The 21,134-nt window shown below is 39.3% G+C and overlaps 1 protein-coding gene across 7 annotated transcripts in view; it reads left to right on the forward strand.

Annotated features, from left to right (window-relative positions):
* DCTD (dCMP deaminase) overlaps positions 1-17,892 on the forward strand; it is a 59,199-nt gene extending 41,307 nt beyond the window's left edge. For 4 of the 7 annotated variants that reach the window (XM_063156137.1, XM_063156135.1, XM_063156134.1 and 1 more), the window contains exons 2-6: positions 2,737-2,839; positions 4,163-4,298; positions 12,928-13,044; positions 14,234-14,330; positions 16,245-17,892. In XM_063156137.1, the coding sequence (XP_063012207.1) occupies positions 2,789-2,839; positions 4,163-4,298; positions 12,928-13,044; positions 14,234-14,330; positions 16,245-16,323 (480 nt within the window). In that variant the 5' untranslated portion in view covers positions 2,737-2,788 and the 3' untranslated portion in view covers positions 16,324-17,892. Of the gene's footprint in view, positions 1-335; positions 353-2,733; positions 2,840-4,162; positions 4,299-12,927; positions 13,045-14,233; positions 14,331-16,244 lie in introns of those variants that run through there. The other 3 variants (XM_063156140.1, XM_063156133.1, XM_063156139.1) reach the window with 2 other exon arrangements.
* Positions 17,893-21,134: the final 3,242 nt, after the last annotated feature.

Here is a 21,134-nt window from a genome sequence, read left to right on the forward strand (position 1 = left end):
CGTATGAAAAAATTTGAGATTACAAATTCTGTTGTAGGATTCTCAAAATAAATTTTTGTTATGCTAGACCATTTTTTAAGTAGCTGAATGGCATTTGTTTCTTTTTCAGACGGTGTCACAGCTTACTTGAAGCCTAGATGGATGAAAAAGAAGTGAAAAGGGAGGCAGTGTTCTCTAGTTATAGAATCTTTTTCTCTATTTTCCCTTGAAATAACATTTACAACATTTTCTATAGACTACTAATTATTCTAAAATGTAGGTTTTTCTTTCTCCCCATTGTTCTTAGCAATATTCTTCATAGCTTTCAGTTTCTGTTATTTTTATTCAGAAGTTCTTATGGATTATCCTAAGGGTAAGCCTTGATTGCATGTTTTACAGCTAGCTATAGTATTTTCTAGAGTAGCTTTCATTCATGCAATTCTAGAGCTTGCAAATGAGCATAAAGAAGATTATCAGCTGCCCCAAATCCATAAACTAATTTTCATGTATGTGCTTGACTGCTAGCCAAGGCCTTGGCTTCTGCTCAATCAGAAATTAAGTGGTTTATACCCATTTCACACTCTTGAGTTCTTGTGCACTGAGTAAGGGAATTGTCTTGCCAGACATGGTGATGTTAAGTAGAAGTAATTGAGTAAGGGCTTTGGGGGGGGGGGTTTATTTCTCTTTGATGTAAGCCTTCTGCTTATTTTTTAGCTATGCTCTTCTCCCTGTGAAGTTGGTGCTCTGAGGGACCTCCACTTACATACAGCTCTGTATTTGTAAATACTAGCTTTTGTTATGTTTTGAAGAAGTAGAGTTGCTAGGGAATAATTTAACAAAAGGAGATCTCACAACCTCTTAGTTCAGAGTACTGCTATCTTTCTGGGGCCCTTTTCCCAGAATGGTTTATTCAGTGTAGTTCTGCATTGTGTTTTATCCCTCTCCAAAGACATCTTTGTGAATGTCACTTAGCCAGAAGTGATCATTGAGGGTCCAGTTGTGGTTTAGATGTTGTAAATCCCTTTTTTGGAAATATTTTAAATAATCATATAGCTGAAACATTTTCTTGATGTTTTAGTTAACCTGGCAAAGTTCAGTTTGGCACAGAGTGGTGTGAGGGTATGTGTTTAATCTCTTCTTGCTCTGAGCACTTTTTCTTCTTGGTAGGATATAGCCCCAGCCCTTTAGTTACAGTGAATCAAGTCAGTTTGGGCATTTTTAGAATCACATACTTGATTTGTGTGTTTGCTTTGACAACTGACAGTTCTGGGCACTGTTTGCAGTGTTGTCAAAGTGTGAGAGAGGTGTGTGGGTTACATCAAGGGTGCGTGTTCTTCCCTCCTTACTTTGAGATGGTGGCCTTAAGGGTGATCCTCATTCATTCCAAGAACAAGCCAAAATTGCTAACTTGTAATGTGCCACGTACAGACTATTCAAAACTAGCAATTTGTCTTTGGTAAATAGCACATTGTAGGTTTCTAAAGTACAGTTTCATCATTGTTTTCACTCAAAGACTGTAACCTCTTTTATGACAAGCTAACTGCAAGCCTCTAATACATGGTTTTAGTTATAAAAATAATGATTAACTAAACACTTGTCTGCTAATGTTTGTCTTCTGAAAGTGCTGGTACTAGTGTTGCTAGGAGATGTCTTGCTGCTTGCAGTTACCTGTGATGAATTTTTCTGCATGGCTGTACATCATAAGATGGGCATCTTGGTCTTAACCTGTAGTTTTTGGTAAGAGAAGCTCAAAAAGAAAAGTACTGTGCCCCTTGTATTTTGATAGGCTAAATCATTATATTTGTGATGTTCCATTGGTTTGGTTTGCAAGTTGTAGCAATGATAGGTGAGAAAGTTTGGGGGAAATTTCTTTCAATTTGATCTTCTGTTTGAAATTTTCAAAGCTTAAATGTATGTGTGGAGAGGGAGATATCTGCCTTTCTTTTCTTTGAGCTGAAAAGCACAGAAATTCCCCTGTTGTGTCTTACACTGTCTGAGCAGACTTTCACCCATAAGTAGGCAAGAGAAAAATCCTTCCTCCTTCCCCCAAATCTACCCTTCAGGGCAGGAAAAGAAGCAACCTTTTGTGGCACTTCTGTGTATTATTTCTAAAGGAAAAGTTCTTGAACCCATCTCCTGTCAGTTTTCAGAAGACTTCATAAGACAAAATCACAAGAGACAATTAGCAAGGAACTGTTGGAATGGCCTCAGATCTTTGGTGGTAAATGTTGTAACAAGAGGTAAACTTAGGGTGATAACAGATATTAATGCCTGCAGAGGAAGTTACCAAATAGGAAGCTACTGAGCACTTGTAGGCAGAAGTACAAAATAACTTAGATTAGAGGTTGGCAGTTATCACAGTCATCATAAAAAAGATTATGTTGTTTGGGTGAGAAGAATGGCAGAACATGATATACCCGAAGCTTAGAAATACACAAGGTGTTATCTATAAAGGATAAATTGCTGTCTTTGAATTGCTCAGTGCTCTGAATATCTCAGCCTTCTTATCTAAAAATGTAATTTGCAACCTTGCTTGATGCTTTTTCCTTGAAAGGAAATGTTGCATGTATAAGTTCCTGGAAAGCACTTGAAACTGATGGTTTTACTATCAAAATATTAGTGAATGTGTGGTCTTAGCCACATTCTGATCCTGGTTACTTTAAACTTGAGCACATTAAAATAGTACAATTTGTAGTAACTCTAGGTCTGTGGTGTTTGCTGATGGCTGCTTTTTACTGTCAATTATTGTTTCAGCAGTGAAGCATCCTGCAAAAAAAGAGAGGATTATTTGGAATGGCCTGAATATTTTATGGCAGTAGCTTTTCTGTCAGCACAAAGAAGTAAGGATCCAAACTCTCAGGTAAGAAGGTAACATATAATAATAAGATAACCTAATCTATCCTAATCTATATTGCCTATCACATCAGATGTACACATAGTGGTTTCAGGAATTTCTTAATAAAAGTTATTTCAGTGTATAGCTATTCAGTTTTTAACATAGTCAGCACCTTCCCTTACAAAAATTCTCTTATTGGGCCTGACCTCATATGTATAATTCTGTGTACATTTGTAGCTTGGAGTTTTATAAATCATCTTTTCATCTGGAAGTTAAAATACTACATGCATTTTGTCTCCTTTTTCCAGAAAATATAGTCACTTTTAGAAGAGGATAAAACTGCTGGAAGTTCTAGGTTGTAATTTTTTAAGACACGGCATTTTACAAGTTTCTTTTCCTCACCTGTAAGAGTATTTGTTTGTTATTGGGTTGACTGGAATTTTCTTCTAGTTTGTTCCTCCCTCAGGATCCCCTGTTCCCTATGCTTCACTATCTGTTTCCATTTTTCACATGTTTCATGTGCCTCTGTTCAATATTGTTCAATATTGATTTCAGGTGATTGATACAGCTCCTGAAACATGCTGTTTGTTCTGCAGGATCCAGTCTTCCTGTTAGTCATCATCCTTTGTGTGAAAAAAATCAGGAAGCAAATCACAGAAAAATAATCTGTTCACTTCCTTCTGTCCATTACAGCACTTAGCTCTCTGAAGGTTATTCACCTGGGGCTAAAGTTTTGTTACCCAAGGGCTGGTTGAGAAACACCTTGTGTGAATTAAAATTAGTACTGCTGCAACAATTTCAACAAAAAATATAGGTAGAAAACATAAAAATGGGACACATCATCATTCTTTAAGAAGAGTCTCTTTGTAGACTTAGGTTGCAGCAATAAAGGGTGAGAGTTAAAAGGTTTGGAATTTTAGTGCATGTTTGCAACAAGCCACAAAGTCTTGTGAGGCCTGCACAAGCCAACACTTATATTTCTGTTACATCTTTCAGAACCTGTTCCTCCTACTGCTGCTGGAAAGCCAGTTTGGGGAGCTGAACTTGTGTGTTTACTAGGGTTCATTCAGTGCTGTTTCTGCTCCCTCAACTAGGTTATTTCTGAAGCAGACAGTGCTGGCAGGCTGGGATGGGAGCAGCATGAGCAGAGGGGTAGCAGAGTTATATCTGCCCTGACTTATTTCAAAGCCCCACCAGTTAGGTACAATTGTAGCCCTGCTTACTACATGGTGTGACTAAGTGAAGCTTGTAGCTCTTAAAATCATAGACTGACTATTCATGTCTCATCTTCATTGTTGACATACTGTTTTCATGCTTTTAGTACTATGTAAATCTGATTTTATTTAGGTTGGTGCCTGCATTGTAAATTCAGAAAACAAGATTGTTGGAATTGGATACAATGGGATGCCTAATGGTTGCAGCGATGATGTACTACCCTGGACAAGAACAGGAGCAAATAGACTAGACACAAAATATCCTTATGGTAAGGCTTCTTGTGGCTGGCAGGTTAGACTTGTGGTGTCTGTATCTATGAAAGTTCAGCTGGTAAAGTATCAATCAGTTTTCTTCCACTCACTTGATATTGATAATGTGTCCATATGTGGTACACCAGGATAAAGAATCAGTCTTTTTGAAGGACTGACTTCTTGGTGAAATAGGTTCATAAATATTATAAATATCCATTTTGGTTTGGGTAGTGAAAGCCTGTAAACATGAAGCAGCTCATTAGCAAACAGTTGCAGTGCATGCAGATGATTGCTGATTCTGTGTGTTTGTCTGCACAGAAATTACAGCGTGTGTATATGTAAAACAAGTAATTGGGTCTAAAATACAGGTATTAAAATTATAAACTCCAGTAGTTGTGGGAAATTTCCATTCCAGGTGTTGATGGCGTAGGTTGTATACACTATGAAGAAGCTGAACATTTGTCTTGAAGTCTGTGTGCCGTGGGTCTACCCTTCTATGGGTGAGGTGACTTTCATTCTTTATTTCAGCTTCTGATGTGATTCCCATTCACTAAGTGGACGAAAGGAGCAAAGAGCAAGGATGGTTTCATGGTAAATGTGGTCAAGTGCTACTTTGGATCTTGCATTTGTCTTTGCAGCAGGCATAGTTTGGCCTTCTGTAAGTGACTTTAAGGGCCCTATCAGCAGGGCTGGCTCTTCTGGATCCAGTGTGGGGAAGAGACCTTGGTTAGGACTGATAGGAGACCATACAGTCCCGGTGCTTCCCTGAGTCCCCCTTCATCTTTCTGCACCCACTCCAGCTCCTGCTGCACGTCTGTGTGTGACACCAACGCAGCAGAAGCCACAGGCACAGGAAAAACAGGAGCTTCTTCAACCTTTGCTGCATCTCAGCCTGCCCTGAGCTCAGGCAGGGCAGAGAAACACAAAAGAGAGAATCAGAGCCTTGGGAAATTTTCTTTCTCTCTGTGTGGGTGGGGGAAAGTCAGCACAAGAATTCACATTTTGGAGAGAAATACTGACTCTCTTCCAGTGACCAGTATTTATCTCTGCCTACTATTTCTGTTTCTTAGTTGTAACTTTAACAATTGGTGTGATAGAGAAATTAAACTTGCATGAGTTTTGACATAGTCTGAGCTCACTCAGAGCTCTTTCTAAAAATCATTTACTGGTTTTCTATACCATTGAAGTGAAAGATGATATGCAGTAGCTCAGCACATAATTCATCAGTTTGATATTTTTGACTTCTTAAAACCTCAGTACTTTGTCCTTGTTCACTTCACCAATTTATTATAAAACCTCTAATGGTAACTCTCAAGACCATTTATATTATTTTTTGTAACAGGTGTATTCCCAATATAGAGCCAAATTTGAAGTCTGCTCTGAGCCACTGGTTTTACATAGAGTGCTGTGAGCATAATGGTACAACTTAATATGACTGCTCTTTGTTTATAGGGTGAGAAAACAAGTGTTAGCCCATTGATTAAATATAAAGCACTGAAAACAGAATATTGATTTTGGTTGAATTTTTATGCAGCTGTAAGTTCTCAGTTCTGAGCTAAAATCAGCGTGGGTGGTCTCTGGCATTGGAGCACGTTCCAGGCACTCAAATCTGAGCTGATCAGTTTAAACTAAAAGTACTGTGAGGAATCTTTGTACAATACGATGTGAGAAACGTTTTCTTTTTGTTAACTCTGACTGCAGAAGATGAGGAGCATGTGATGTTTAAAAACGAGGTAACAACAGCTTGGAGTGCTGAGTTGATTTCCAGGAGTTGGTTTAACTGCTGCCCTGCCCCCCATTATCTTAGTCTTCATCTCATTAAAAAAATCACAACTTTGTAACACAAAGTGTCGGCTGTGATGAATAAACAACCTATTTTGTAATTCACAGATCATTTAAACTCTAGCAATTTCTTATTAATCTTGATAGCACAGTTGACAGACCAGACAAATATATATAAAAAAAAAGTCTTCTGCTTAAAAAAATTCTTGGTAGATGCAGAGACACATAGAATTGCTGCTAAAATCTCATTAAACTGTCATTTTTCCTTTCTCCTTTTGCTAATCATCACAGCATTTGTGTAAATTGAACTTGTTATCCTTGCATCTTCCTGACTGGCTTGTTCAGAGACAGTGCAATCTGTGAGCTCCATTCGCTAGCCACAGGACTGATGGCACTTTCATCACTGCAGTGTAGCTTATTAGGTGAAGCTGTGGTAATTGTGCATGTACCACCACACTAAGTTGGAAGATGTCTTCTGGAGCTACTTCATGCATCTGCAGTGCTACAGAAAAGGTCTGGGGTTGGATCTGAGTGCTGACCACCTGGTCCTGGGCGCTCTGGTGGGTTAGCCATACACGCTGAGCTCACTTCCCATGTTTTGCACCACTCTCAGTAGCTTTCTCCAGAACGAAGCTTCACTCTTGCTCTTCCAGTGGTGTTCCGGAGGGCAGGGTTGGAAAAAGACTGCAAAGAAAACAGTCATCAGGTATAGCTTATAGTGCAAAGCCTGCTGAGGTGGTGTGCTTAACCCTCCTCCTTCCCTCAGGCATACTGGCAGATATGCAGCACATACTGTTTCATGCTCTGAAAATCCCTCTCTGGTGGGCTGCATAAAAGTCTTCTCACTTCTTTATGCACTTTGAACTGAGACATACAAAATAACTGTGTGTGCCACGGGACTCTGGAGCTGGAGGAAGAGGCCTGAGGGCAGTGTGTTGCTGATGGAGCCCCAAGATGAGCATGAGCCAGTGTGTGCCAGTTGGCCTCAGGGCCAGGGATCAGTCCCTGGCCCTGTGTGTTTAGCAGCATAGACATAGTAGAAGATTGGACCCAGAAGCAATCTTTGCAGAAGGGTGTTAGGTGATCCTGTAATAAATTTATTGAGTTCCAGAAGAACTGATGGATGCACTGACCTTACAGCTCTGATCAGCTACAGCTACTGTTTAACGCTAAAAATCTTCCAATTTCCACCCTAAATTTATCTGTCGTTAGGTTTTAGGTTGTTCCATGTGCCAGCAATGTTTCTTAGCTTTTCTTGTGCTTAACCCTTCCTCCTTCCCTGTGCACTTACTGGTAACAGTTACCTTTTGACCTTCAGTTGTGAGGTTAAACAAGTCCTGTCACTCTTGAATTTTCCTGTATCTTGAAACTTGGTTTGAAATTGGCCTTGGTTACCTTGGCCTTGGTTACCTATGTCTGCTGCAATATACTGCATGTGTCTGTCTCACAGCCTCAGGCATGGCTTCTGCTCAGCTCACTGTTAGGGGCAGGGTTGTGCTTGATTAGGAAATCCAGGTGTAACCTGAGCTACTACTGAGAGAAGGCATCAAATCGTGGTAGCTAGTGTTCACCTTTCCTTAGAGGATGCAAACATTTGCAGGGCATTTGGATATTACAGGAACAGTAATGTGGATCACGTGTGTTGGTACTGTGCATCCTTATGAGACTCTTGAAGTGGATGGAGGCTCTTCCTTCTTCTGGTTGTGGTGAATATTTGAATAGTATGGCCTTGGTATATCAGAAAGCACAGAGAGTTCTGCAGAGTGCCATTTTTCACTGCACAAAATCAAGATGTCATCGTTATGTTGGAACTGGCTCCAGGCTGCCAGTCAGTAACAGCAGCAGGGATGTGTCTGTGCCCATGAGAGAAATGGAAGGCCAGTTTTACTAAGATTAAAAGCTCTTCCTGAAGCATTGTGTTCAGTACTATGTGCAGAAGCTTTTTAGTAATTAGGCAAAATTCTCATTTTTAGACTCAAAAGTGTGCCCTCTGTTTCTGTTAGATGAATCTGAGGATTTGTTGATGCTCAGTTTCCTCTCACCAATCATTTTAAATGCTACATTTTTGTCCTATTAATGCAAATCTTCCCACTAAATCTAGTTGCTGTGCTCCTGTTATGCCCTCTGTCTCCACTGTAATCTAAGAACATCCATTTGACAACCAGTCTCTAATTAAGGGTTTTAAATTAAAATGACTGGCAAATTTAGAAACCTCTGAGCAATACAGAAAATAGTGAATAAGTATGCTTACAAATATTTATACAGGTTCAAATATGATAAAATATGTGCTGTGGCAAAAATTATGCTCTAATTGAACAGTACCTGCTGTGTAAAATGAAACAAACTGTTATCAACATTTCCTTGTGTTAGGATTATGAGCTTTTTGTCAATTTTTCAGAGAAATGAACACTCAACAATATTCAGGCAAATGTTAGTTTTGTAGAAGCTGTTATTTTGACAGCACAAAATTTGCTCAGGCACTCTGAGGAAGTGTGGTGCTCTCTCCAATTGGCAGTGCAAAGATGAGGCTTCAGCTGGGAAGGGGATCTATAGGAAATGGTCTCCTCTTACAGCCACTCACTCTCGTCCTGCATGGATTTTTGTCCAGTTCTGGTGTCATACATCAAACCTGTAGAAAGTTTGCAGATTTAGAAACAATAGTTCCTCTCTTCTACTTGCCTGCTAAGAAACACTTCTGTGTTCTGCTAGGAGTAGAACCAGCTTGGAGCAGGATGGGAGAAGCTGTGAAATAGGGTGGGTTAGCTAGTGCTGCTCACATTTTGAGAGGTGTTTCTCTGGTCTGACCCAGCAAGTTCTGTGATGTTCATAAATGGCTGAGTGGTTCCCAGCTTCACTTTTCCAGTTCTTGTGGAAGAAAGCTGTGAGGCTGGGGTTCTGTTTTTCTTACTGCAGTCTGAAGAGGCTAGGCCTCCCAACAAATCTGCTGCTGTTATCCTTGCCTCTGTGCCCCGACCACAGCACTTCAGCCCAGAGGGGGAGAGAGAGAGAACAGCAGGAGGGGCTGAGGGCAGTGCCAGCCCAGCGTCAGTGTCCTGCCTGCCCTTAATGAAGTGACCAGCAACCATCCCTATGTTTTCAAAAAGGCTGAGAAAAATAGATGTCATTCTACAAATTCCAGATTCATCAACCACTGCTTCCAGTGGTTGTCACTCCAGACTCCATTCCTTAAATTAATGTTTTGATACCTTCTGGGATTCTTGCTGTGTCCAGTGTCAGAGTTCCAGCAAGTAAAGGATAACAAAATTCTTACTCTGGCTCAATTAGTAATTAATAGCACTAAAAAGTCATTCTCCTTAGCCCTTCCTCTGATTGCTTCTTTAAAAGGTCTTTAAAATTATGGTGGTCCTTAGCATGCTCTTTGTCAAGCATGTAAGCCTTTAAACACTGTTAAGCACCTTGACTAGTCTTGTGGTTCTCATGAAATTGCTAGTCAGAACAGGTTTAGGGTGTGGGAAGAGTACTTCTGACTCTGCAACCCACTGGGAACATGCTCATGTTCAGTGTTCAATCCTGAAAAGGTACCATTTATAGGGTAAGCAGGGGTCTCTTATTTACAGGGGAGCTTAAAGATGAGTGCTACCTCAGCTATGCCACACAAACCAGCATGCAATAAGAGACAGAAACACTAGCAATTAATACTACCAGTAATGAAGCAGTCATTCTTTGGCTTTTTTCCTTTTTTCCCCTCTCATGAACTTAGTAGCAGGTGGTGGGAATGTCAGAGCACACACTTAACTTCTCGTTGCATGGTTATTTCTTCAGCTAATGAAGCCTTTTGAGAATACTTTTCAAGCTACTTCTCCAGAATGGAAACCACTGTTGTGGACTTGATATTATGTTGGCTACATGTGAATATTCTTTTTTTAAAACCAAAGCTCTTGAGCCCCTCATAGGGTATTGTAAAAATTCTTAGTTTTACTAGTCTGCCTAAAGATAACTATTTTCAGAGTTCTGAAAACTGTGCACCTGTAAAAGGCCATTTTAAGTTAGCTTCTTACTGTCTCAGAGAGAACAATTTAAACTACTAGCAGTAACTCTTAACAGCTTAGAAAACTTCATAACACCCCAAATATAAACAAGTTAGTCATTAACAAGAAGGATTTTGGACTTCTGGATTTGTTTTCTGTCTCTCAAAAAAGCTGGGGAGGTCTGTATGAAGAATCTGGGGGTCATAGACCTGTCTTACCTGGTCAATGCCTATTTGTCAGAGAGAGGTGAATATGAGTAAGAGGGAATTAAAAGTGGTGGGACAAAGCCTAAAAATACTTGTCTGATGCCAGCACCTTCTTAAGAACCATCTGGCATAATAAACCTTTATAAGTAGCACATGTCTAGGGAGATGTATAAAACAAATTACAATGTGTAATGATAGCTTACCTGAATATACTTTCAAATCACAGCAACTGAGACAAAATGGTTTGGTATTTAATAGCCCAGTAGACCAAAAAAGTAATACTGGATGGAAGTTTATTACCTCTGGAGTCAGTGCAAGGTTCTGGTCCTGTACTAGTTTCTGCAATAGGTTCAGTAAGAAATACTTGGTTAGGCACATGAAAAATGTACCTAATTTTCTATCTGAAAAGAAAACTTGCTGGGTTTGTTGTAGACTTAAGTACTTTTTGTCTTGGAATGATTTGTCTGTTTCTTATTGCTGTCTCTGTGTCTTCTGTTCACGTGGGATAGTTGTAATTTTTCTTAACTTCAGATTGTGTGAAGATGGTCAGGAGGCAAAATTTATGGTTTTCCCTTGCTCCAACTGATTATCTTCTCTAAGTTATTCTTGGCCTGATCTTGTTTTTGCTTGGGAAGAGGTTTGTTTTTGAAAGTTTTTAGAAGTCTGCCAAAAGAACCTTTTTCTCTCATTAGTGCAGGAAGGAAACTTGTTGCAGTACTAATAATGAAACTTGTCTGGTTTTACAGCTGAAGATTTCTGAGTTTTAGTGAAGGAAAAATATTTACTAAAGCCATTAGTTTTGTTTCTTTTTTTAGTTTTGGGAGCCTTTGAAAACATATTTGTTTCTGGATGCCTTCTATATTTTAAACTGCTGCCTAGAACACAAATATATTGTCCAAAGAAACTTAAAAGTGATGTTTCTGTCCTGTTGACATAACCGCTACTTTCAGTTGTAGAAATTATGTCACTCTTTTACTCAGTCCTCTGTAGCCACAGAAAAATAATTCTCTGACTATTTATTGTAAAGGCTTTATAAGATTGGTGCAACTTAGTAATGCACTTGGAGTTCAACTTATTTTCTGGATTTTCTAAATGTATTGGTTCGTTTACCTGCCTCTCTCATACACTTAATGGTATATATTTAAAATGCAGGGTGACCCAATAATAGTTGCAATAGAAACAGTAAAAATGAAAGATGCCTTAATGTGATGGTTCTTGGATATTGGCTGGTTTTTTTCTTTTTCAATTTCCTGGGTTTTGTGTTGGTTTCTGGCTTTACTGGTTATGAGAAGGTATGTGGATAGCATAACATGGGCGTGGTGGAAGCCAGTACTGAGCTTTCTTTTGCGAATGTTCAGTCCTTTGTGACTTGCTTGCATGGGAAAGTTTGTGTGCTGGAAGTTAGGCTGTAAATTTGTAGTGCATTAGCTGTTGTATAGAAAATTCCATGTAGACATTTAGCCCATATGGAAAACATTTCCATTCAGCAGTGATTCCTGCGTGTTGAAGGTACTGTGCTCAGTTATTTGTGTGGTGAGATCATTCACACAGAGGTCAGCAATATAGCACCAAGTTTACGATGAAGTTGTGCTGTGCAGCTTGGTCTGTTTTAATTTTCACATGGGCACAAGGGAGAAGAAAACGACTTTTTGAAAAAATCTGTTCTTCAAAACAAGCAGTGGAAAACCTCTTAAAGTTGTCTGCACATGCAGGTCTCTAAATGATCTCAAACCCACACCGCACTTCAGCATCTGTTTAAGAAGTCAGGGCAGCAGGCAGTTTCTTAGTAGGTAGGTGTATAAATTATGTAACTTGCTGTTATTCCTAGGAGTAAACAGGAAGTTCTTGCAGAGATCCTTATGTTTTTTTCAGAGCTTGATTATGGACAACACAGAAACTGTGTTCTTCTCAGCTGTGTTGGTAACACATTAGATAACCTGCTCTGTACTCATTATGAACACTGGTGCTGTCTGTCCTGAAAGAGCTGCTGTGTTATGGTGGAGCAAGGCAGGATGGCCTCTCTCAAATCCATGGAGAAATACAGGACTTTGTTTTCCTGCTTATGAAGTCTGGCACCTTTTAATGAGCAGTAAAGTCACTCTAATATTGAAGCTGGATGTTTTATGGCCAAGTGTGTCTTGTGTATTCTGTGGCTGGGAGAATCCTGCAGCAGTGCTGAGCCTTTCTAAGGCCCAGAGGACAGAGCTGGGTTTTACTTGGCCATTCTGCTGCCTTTAAGAGCACACAGAGCACTCCTACAACCATAAGACTGTTCCTATCTGTGCATGTAAACACATAAATGAGCTGTTTTATACTGGCAGTTAGATACTCCAGAGAGTTGTGAAGCTGTGAGATATTGCTTCACTAAGGGTGGTTGCAATGGCTTGGCCCACAGCCTACGGCTTTGTTGCCTGCAATAGGTGTCAGCAAATGGCAGTGCTAATGCACTTAATGATATCATTACTAATCAGCAGCCTGGTCAGAACAATTGACCTTCATTGATCTTGGTATTTCTGCTTTTATTTCTTTCTCTGCCCTTTATGATAAGCTGTGCAAGCTATTTGCCTTTGAATATAATGCAAGCAATTATATTGTAACACTTTAATTTTAGTTTGACCAATTTATTTAATGATCAGCATTATGAATTGTTTCTTCCCTTGTTTAATCAGTGTGCCATGCCGAATTGAATGCCATCATGAACAAAAACTCAGCTGATGTGAAAGGCTGCAGCATGTATGTTGCCTTATTTCCATGTAATGAATGTGCAAAGCTCATCATCCAGGCAGGTAAGCAGTAGTGCCAGCTTGCTTTTTCAGGGTTGCAATGCTGCCTGCTCATTGGCATCTTCTAATAGATGTATTTGATGTTAAATTGCTGATGTTAGATCTAAATTAATTGCACTGTCAACCTCATAAGATGCTGCTTGTGGGGGTTTTTTGCATCTGAATGGTGCCAAATTTTTCCAGTGCTAATTGCATCTACTGTGATTCTAAACGTGCTTCTAATTTAGGTTTGTAACTTCTTAGACCAGGAGCTGCCAAAGAACAACACAGGCTTTGCATATAATTACTGTCAATTTTACTGTGCTCTGGCACATTGAATAGAGTAGGGCAGAAAGAAATAAACTTCTGCATGACAAAAGGTCTGTTGGGAGTATATACATGAAATTTTAATTTGAATGTGATGCATAGTAGATATTTGAAGATTTTAAAATATCTTTGCTCATAAATGTCATAAGATTTCTATGATCCTATTTTAATTATGTCTTTCATTACAATTATTATAAATCTGTGCCACTGCAGCTAGTGTGCTGGCCTAAATGTGTCTCCTTTTTTGAGATTAGGCAGTATCTGCAACAGGCTTCAGTTCTGTAAAAATCTCTGCCTAAAGTAGCATGTGTTTTGCTCACTGAGTAAAGTCATGCAGTCCCAGCATGGGCTGCTGTTCTAGGGAGTGTCTCTTACTACTAATGGCCACAGGAAGAAAGCAGCAAACAGAAGGCTTCTTTATTTTGGTTCAGTATGGTTTGAAATCAAGATGGGTGAAGAGTGAAGGAAGATGGTATTCTGCATTTGTGCTTCATACAATTCTCTTACTTAAAGAATCAAAATCAAATGGTCTTCAAGGTAGATTGGCTGCTTGTTCTCAATGTAGTCACTCATGCTTTTCCTTTTGCACTTAGGTCAGCACTAAATTGGAGTGTATTGGTATTCATATTGTCTGGCAAACACAGGAAGCTGTTGATCAACTATGAAACGCTCGTGAATTCTCTTTTGAAGCCTTTATATTTCTCCCCTGCCTAAGTGATTTAGGCAAGATCATTCAGCAATTTTACACAGCATACATTTGTCAGTAGAGGTGTACCAAGTAGTTGGAGAGCATGTGGATGAATGCTGCCTCTTCTGATTTTATGCACCAGATGTCACTATTTTTTTTTTGTGTAATTCTAACATTTTTTCTATGTGACTTCTTTAGGCATAAAGGAAGTTATTTTCATGTCTGACAAGTATCATGACACTACAGAAATGACAGCTGCACGGCGGATGTTTGATTTGGCAGGTATTATATACAGGTAAGAGAATTAACTTTATTTTTACTCTGGAATGAAAAAAATGGGGATGTGAAAGATACCAACTTTAGGGCAAATGTTTTTCTTCTTTCAGTCATGGAGCATTTTATTCCTCTGTAGTGTTTGTAGATGGCTTGCTCTGTAGAAGAACTGTTGCACCATTCTTTTGTTTTGTGTGTGGTTAGAGTTCAGTTCTGAAATGTTGGTATGAGAAAATGGTCCATGACTCATTTTGTCCCTGGAATGGGAGTGAAACTGCCGAGGGGGTGGTTTTTTATTACATTGTGCTTGGGAGAGTCTTCCTTGACCCTGCTTTGGGCAGGAGGTAGGGCTAAATGATCCCCTGAAGTCACATGGAACCTGAATTATCCTGTCATCATATGAGTTGGACTGAAACAACCAACTGATTTTTTGTTGTTGTTTTTGTGGATTACTCCATCCTTATTGAAACTTCAGTATCTTGTTGTTGCTGTCAGTTTGGGAAGGTGTCAAACAGGCTGCCCATAAATAATTCTTGGTACTTACAGCTGTTCTTCTTCTTTGGTCAGCTTTTAGGTGAGAAAAGGATAAAACTTGGAATATTTGCCTTAAAGTAATGATAACCTGAAAAATGTTTCAAGAGTGGGGTTTTTAAAGACACTGTCAGAGATACCTAAAGACAATCTGTTCAACAGCGAGTTTGATGGGAGCAGCATGCTGTGGGTGAGGCTAATTATGTAGTCAGGGAGGCTCTGCAACTCTAAAAAGTTTTACAGTATTAATATAAAGACTTTGAAAAATTTGCAAACATAACAATTCTGACAGATAAAATTTTAGGATGAAAGATACCTACTGGGCTAAGAAACATCCATGGAAAAACACAGCAGTACTTGAAATTCAGTTTTAGTCCTTCGGTGTATTTCCTGTCTACTAAGACTATTTGACTAAGAAGCATAAATCATTCTCTTGCAAGTCAAATCTTGTAACTTCTCCAGGGTGAGAGATGTTTCTTGCATTTCAGATTGCTATTCAGAACAAAGCCTTCAGAGTTTCTGTGGTCAGCAGCATGTGCTTTCCTGCGTGGACTGTTACTTATCCTTGTATCGATTGCTGAGGGTGTAGGTGGTACTTAATGAATCTCTTGAACTGAACTGCAGAGCTTAATTAGGCACTAAATCCACACTATTTGCATAATCTTTTGTTTACTGGTAGACTGGAAAATATATGCTCAGTCCCTGTATACCTTCCTTGCTAATTGCTGCAGCAGATGCTGTAATGATAATAAAAGGAAACATTTTGCGGCAGTATTAATTTTAGAGTTCTAAAGTTACAATTTTTAAATTATTCCCTCTTAACTAGTTTGGGTTTTACCCAGTATGGCATAATGTGATCTATTTCCCTTCCACAAAACATACTCTGTTAAGCTTGAAAGTGTTTTTCTAAAACTTGGCAGGAAAAACTTGATCAAAATATCAATATTATCAAAATGTATTCCAAATATCTTTTTATATGCATATATATATACAGAAGATTTAAATATTTTTTCTGGATGCCTATATCTGTACCTAGATCTTTAAATATATATTAAAATATTTGAAATATTAATATATATGAACAAAAATCACTGGCAACATTATGCCACCACCTGCAGCTAAGTTGGTAAAAGTCCTTTGACTCCTGGGTAATTTATAGATTCCAATAGCTGAAGAATGTACAGGGTAACCCACCCCATGTGTCTTTTTGTCTTAGTCTTTCTTGTCCAGGTTTCTCTCAGTGTGGTGCACTATAATTGGCTCCTATAGAGAAGAAAACTACAAGAATCCAAGGATGTGTTTTTTGGAATTTTTTTATTCCTTCAAAAATTTAGCTGGAACTAAAGCAAGCAAAATGTTTTAACTACTCACTAACTAATCTGTGTATTTTTCTTTTTTTATTTAGGGAATTCAAGCCAAAGTGTAACAAGATCGTCATCGACTTTGATTCAATTAACAGCAGACCAAGTCAAAAGCTTCTGTGAATTATGTCTCATTAAGTCTTTAGAAGAGTATGATTATCCTTTTCTAAAAAGCTGCTAATGCCTTTCATCTTGAAGTTACTTGCAACTTTTTAATGGTTTCTGTAGCTAAAGTAGACTTATAAGAAATCCAAGGCATAAAATGTCCCGCTCACTTCATCTTGTCATGTGGAATCTAAATCTACTTAAAATGTTTTATGCCTTTATCAAAACTGCTTAAAAAATGGAGACACATAGGTGAAACAATATAAATAAAGCTAACTGTTCTGATTCTTCCTGTATTCATCACCACATGCTCTGCTGGGCTGTCAGCATAGATTCAGCCTCAGTTTAACAGCAGTACTTGTAACCAGTGGTACGTGGAATATGCTGATAGATGTTGATCTCTGTTGGATATGTGGATCTTCACAGCTGATCCTAATAAAGAACAAAAAATGTTATCCGTGTAAATGCTAATCTTCCAGCTAGCATAACACTAATATTTAAAAGGTTTTACAGCTTTAGGAATGTGTGCCATTTTGCTTGTTACCCAACAAATGAAATCCTGATTTTTCTTTTAATTGCTATCTGACATTGCCATACTTGGGGAGGGTTGAGAGAGGAAGCTGTTCTGAGAATTGTCCATGCCTGAGTGAGCTTTACTGGTGATTTCAAATCCTTGGTTTCCCCAAGACTCCAGAATTGAAGGGGCTTGAGGGAATAAATAATTTGGTGCTTTACCTCTGGGACTTTTACACTGAATTTGTTTTCATGTCTAAAAGAAAATAATTTTATTGGTCTAAGCTGTTCCTAGATAATCCAACATAGCTCAGTCTTAAATTCTACCTGTAAGGTAACTGAATCATTTTTGTCCTTTGAGAGAAATTGGAGATATTCAACCCATATCCATATCTATGCCAAAAGATGTAATTGCGGTGTTAGCTTGTTTCCCAGTGCTGACATAGTACCTCCATTTTCATAAATGTTGCCTAAAATAATATCCTTTTTAATTTTATCTGGAGATCTGGGAATAGATTTGAGTTCATTTTCTCTAATTTGATTTTTAAAAATTAAGTATGCCTAATGGCTTTGTTTAGATAACATTGGTGGTTGTTTGGTTTGTTGTTTTTGGTTTTTTTCTTTTTAATGTGGTTATACTTCAATGAGCTTTTATTTTCTCTACAAAAGCTTTGTTTCATATTTTGGGACATTATGTAATTTGGCTTCATACCAGTATTATTAAAGTCTTATTAAAATCCACTACACTGAAGTAGACTCATTATTATAATATTAAGTCATGCACTTGGCTCCAGAGCGCTGCTGTTTTTGCAATCATATGGAAAGCATATTTTGTGCATTTGTGATATTACATAAAATATAATGTTCATGAACCATTTGACTACTAAAGGGATCACTGTAATGTATTATGTGTCCATTTATAAGATAATTTCTGATTTTCTTTTTCCTACAGCTGTTTTCCATGTCAAAATTGGTCTGTGGCTTAGTGCCAGAAGAAGAAATTTGCACATATGGGGAGGGGGGGAGCATGAAACCTGAAAAATTACTTTAATAAAATGTCACTAAGCCAGTTAATGCATATTGTTTTCTTTGGTCTGAATTAGTAAGTAAAAGCATTTTGACTTATACATGTCTGACAATAGGACAGAGGGGAGAGAAGAAGCAGAATTTTGGGGTTTTGCTGCAAAATTGCTCTTCGTATATAATTGATAATTTAAGTTCAGATTTTAAATGTATATGCCTTGTGACTTGAGTTACTGTACGTGTTTCTTGTTAGGCCTTGGATACTGTGAATATGTAATGTGCGTAAAAACTTGAAAGTTATTTTGAACCAATGTCCAGATGGTTTTAGGGAAGTACTGTTATAAACTGTTTTTCCCCCCAGGACTTCCCTGTTTGTGTAACAAAAAAGTGTTGGAGAAAAGGGTAGGATTTTAGAGTTCTCCTGATCAGGTGTTGGTCTGATAGAGGTGCACATACAAGATATCAGAGTAATGGTCAGTTGACTCAGGCCACTGAGTGGACTCTTAATTCCCAGGGCAACTTTGTGGAAAGGGAAGAAGCATACGTACAACTCTTGAGACACTGTGTGCTTAGTTTGAGGGTAATGTTTTAGAGAAAATCTTAAAGAAGTTTTGATCCTTACTTTGTGCATGTCCAAAACTCTATATACGTCTGTTTTTCTTTGTTTTGTTTTAATGGTTCAGGAGATTGTGCTTTGACTTCCAAATAAAGAGCACTTGGAAGAGGAAACAAAGAAAACAGCTAAATATAATAAAGTATATTTCTGCTGCTGAAGCTCAAGTTTGAGATGAATAGAACCATTTGGAGTGGAAGGATTTCTAGAGAGTATTTAGTCTTACCTCTTGCTGAAAGCACCATTGACTTACAGGTTAGCTCCAGTTGCTCAGGCCTTGTCCAGGTGAGTACAAGAACAGAGATTCTGCAGCCTTTGTGGTCAGCCATTCCAATTCTTGATGCTCACTGATTCTGCTCTTCTGTGACACAGGCACTGCAACAGGATCCACTCAGTGGATGCAGGATCCAGGTGGATCCTGTCCTTTCAAGCTGCCTTCCATCCCCTGGGCACTCAGCCAGCTGGGAGCTGTTCTGTTCCCGGTGCAGGACTTCCTCAAGTTTCCATCAGCTGCTCCCTCCAGCCACTGCTCCAGCTGGACCTGGAACTGTTGGCCCTTGGAGCCTGATGGTTCTCCCATGTGAAACTGCACAGCTCCTTCTGTGGCTGCCAGCACCGCTCCTGCAGCAGCACCCCCAGCCTGCTGGGAAGGGGAGCTGCCTGCAGGCTCGGGCCTTGGTAGGGATTGCTTGAAAAACCTGGTGCAGCCACCTGAAAGGAGACTCTGGGGAGCACTTTGGTAGTTACCTTGGTACCATTAACTAGAAGAAGTCACATTCAATAAAATGCTGAGATTCTATCCAGTTCAAAATAATGCTATCTTAACTATTAAATCTAAATCCTGCCAGCATCTAGATTTTCCTTATAAATATTAGACCATTCCCTTGTCAGAAAACTCAAGGAACTGGCAGTCTTATTTACATAAATTTCATTTAAGAAAGGGTGGTTTCATAGCCTGGCATACTGAGTAAAAGCACAATCTGCATCTTTGGAGCTTTGATCACTGACTGCATTTTATTGCTTTGTATATTAGGAATATTTTCACAAAGATTACAAAAAGTGCTGTGACCAGTACAGTTGCTCTGATTTCTCAAATAGCCTGTGATAACTGGCAATATCTCAGCCTGAAAGCTCCATGTACATAACTGCAGAAGCTGCAGTAGTTCATCAGCTAACAAAACCAGACTTGCAGGGATTTTAAGCTGTTGACAACAAGCAAAATGAATTAAAATTCTGACTTGCCACCCTTGGCTTTTCTCTCTAAAGGTGGGTCACAGGAGCCTTCCTGCAAGCGAACGAAGTGGGGCCAGCACAGAGGCCTCACCTGATGCCCTGAAGCAGCAATTGCAGGGGGCTGGGGCTCATTCTCACCTGGTGCCTGGGATAAGCTTATGAGCTGCAGCTGGAGCTGTGGGGAGCAGGTGGGCTTTAGGGAGCCAGGAAATGGCTGTGGAGCAGCATGAGACTCATAAAGGAGCAGGCAGCAGTGCTCTAGTTATCCAGCAGGGTTGGTTTAGGTTGCTGCTGCCCTGGGAGCACTTAAGAATGAAGTACAGAAGTGACCACAGCTGAAAGGCCATTTATTTGCAGCTGTTTCTTCTCAGTTGCAGGTAAGAAAAGGATTTATATAATAGAGGCTGAAACTGTGAGGTACCAACTCTTTCTCTCTTCAGTGGTGATGGCTCAAAGGGTTTGTACCACTATAGCTTCTTTTAGCAGATTTATCTCCCTTCCCTTTAAAATCCAGGTTTATCTAATGTAAAACTCTCTCCGATTTGAGAACAGAGGGGTAAAACTTGTTTCAAGTGCTTAGTCTGCATCTGCTACATGGTTTTAGCCTTGGGAACTACTGTAAGGTACAGTGCAAAAGCATGGACAGAGCTGACTGTCTAAGAAAACCTACATGAAACTTTTAAATCCATATTCCATTTCTTTTACACTTAATGCACCTGTTTGCTTTCTTTGGTTAGCAGGAAATGGGGGAGTGGGGTAGAAAAGAAGGGAAAACATTTAAAAATTCATGAACAGTCTCTGTCTCATTCAAAAATATCACTGCCTTCCTGGCATTTACAGCTCAGTTAAACAGCAGTGAAAGCTTTAATGAAGCATGTGGTTAATCAAGCTATGGAAGATTGCAGCATTTGATTTTTTTTTTCCCTGCTGGAGTAAGAGCTTAATCGCAGCAGCTTGCTTCCTAACACTGCTCATCTTCAGGAGCCGTGGATTTTTGTCTGGATGCTTCAAAGACACTGCTGTGGCTGAGCTTTGAACCCCTTCCCTGCTGAGGAAGTGTCCCGGGGGAAGGGGCCTTGGGCAGCTCCGTGCCTGGGAGGCAGCACCAGATAATTGTGGTGGGAGGGCTGCTGCCTGTCACTGAATAACAGCGAGAAGGGCACGTCCTGCTCTGAACTGTGCAGTGCAAGGGCAGCGCCTAAAATTGAGGTAGATATGTGAGACAGGGTACATGAATTATCATCATTTGTTTTGTGCATCTACCTGTTTGGGTTTTTTGGTTTTTTTTTTCTTTTTTGGAAGAATTAAATCATAGGGGTTGGAATGGGAAACTACTTCTTCTGTCTTGTATGCTTTAAGATTTGTGCTGGAAAATCTTGCCTCTGCCAAGACACTCCCCCTGCTAAATAGGAGGCAAAAGACAGAAAATCAAGCTCGATGTGCTGGA

The sequence above is a fragment of the Melospiza melodia genome, chromosome 5, assembly GCF_035770615.1.
Source record: "Melospiza melodia melodia isolate bMelMel2 chromosome 5, bMelMel2.pri, whole genome shotgun sequence".
Taxonomy (NCBI): domain Eukaryota; kingdom Metazoa; phylum Chordata; class Aves; order Passeriformes; family Passerellidae; genus Melospiza; species Melospiza melodia.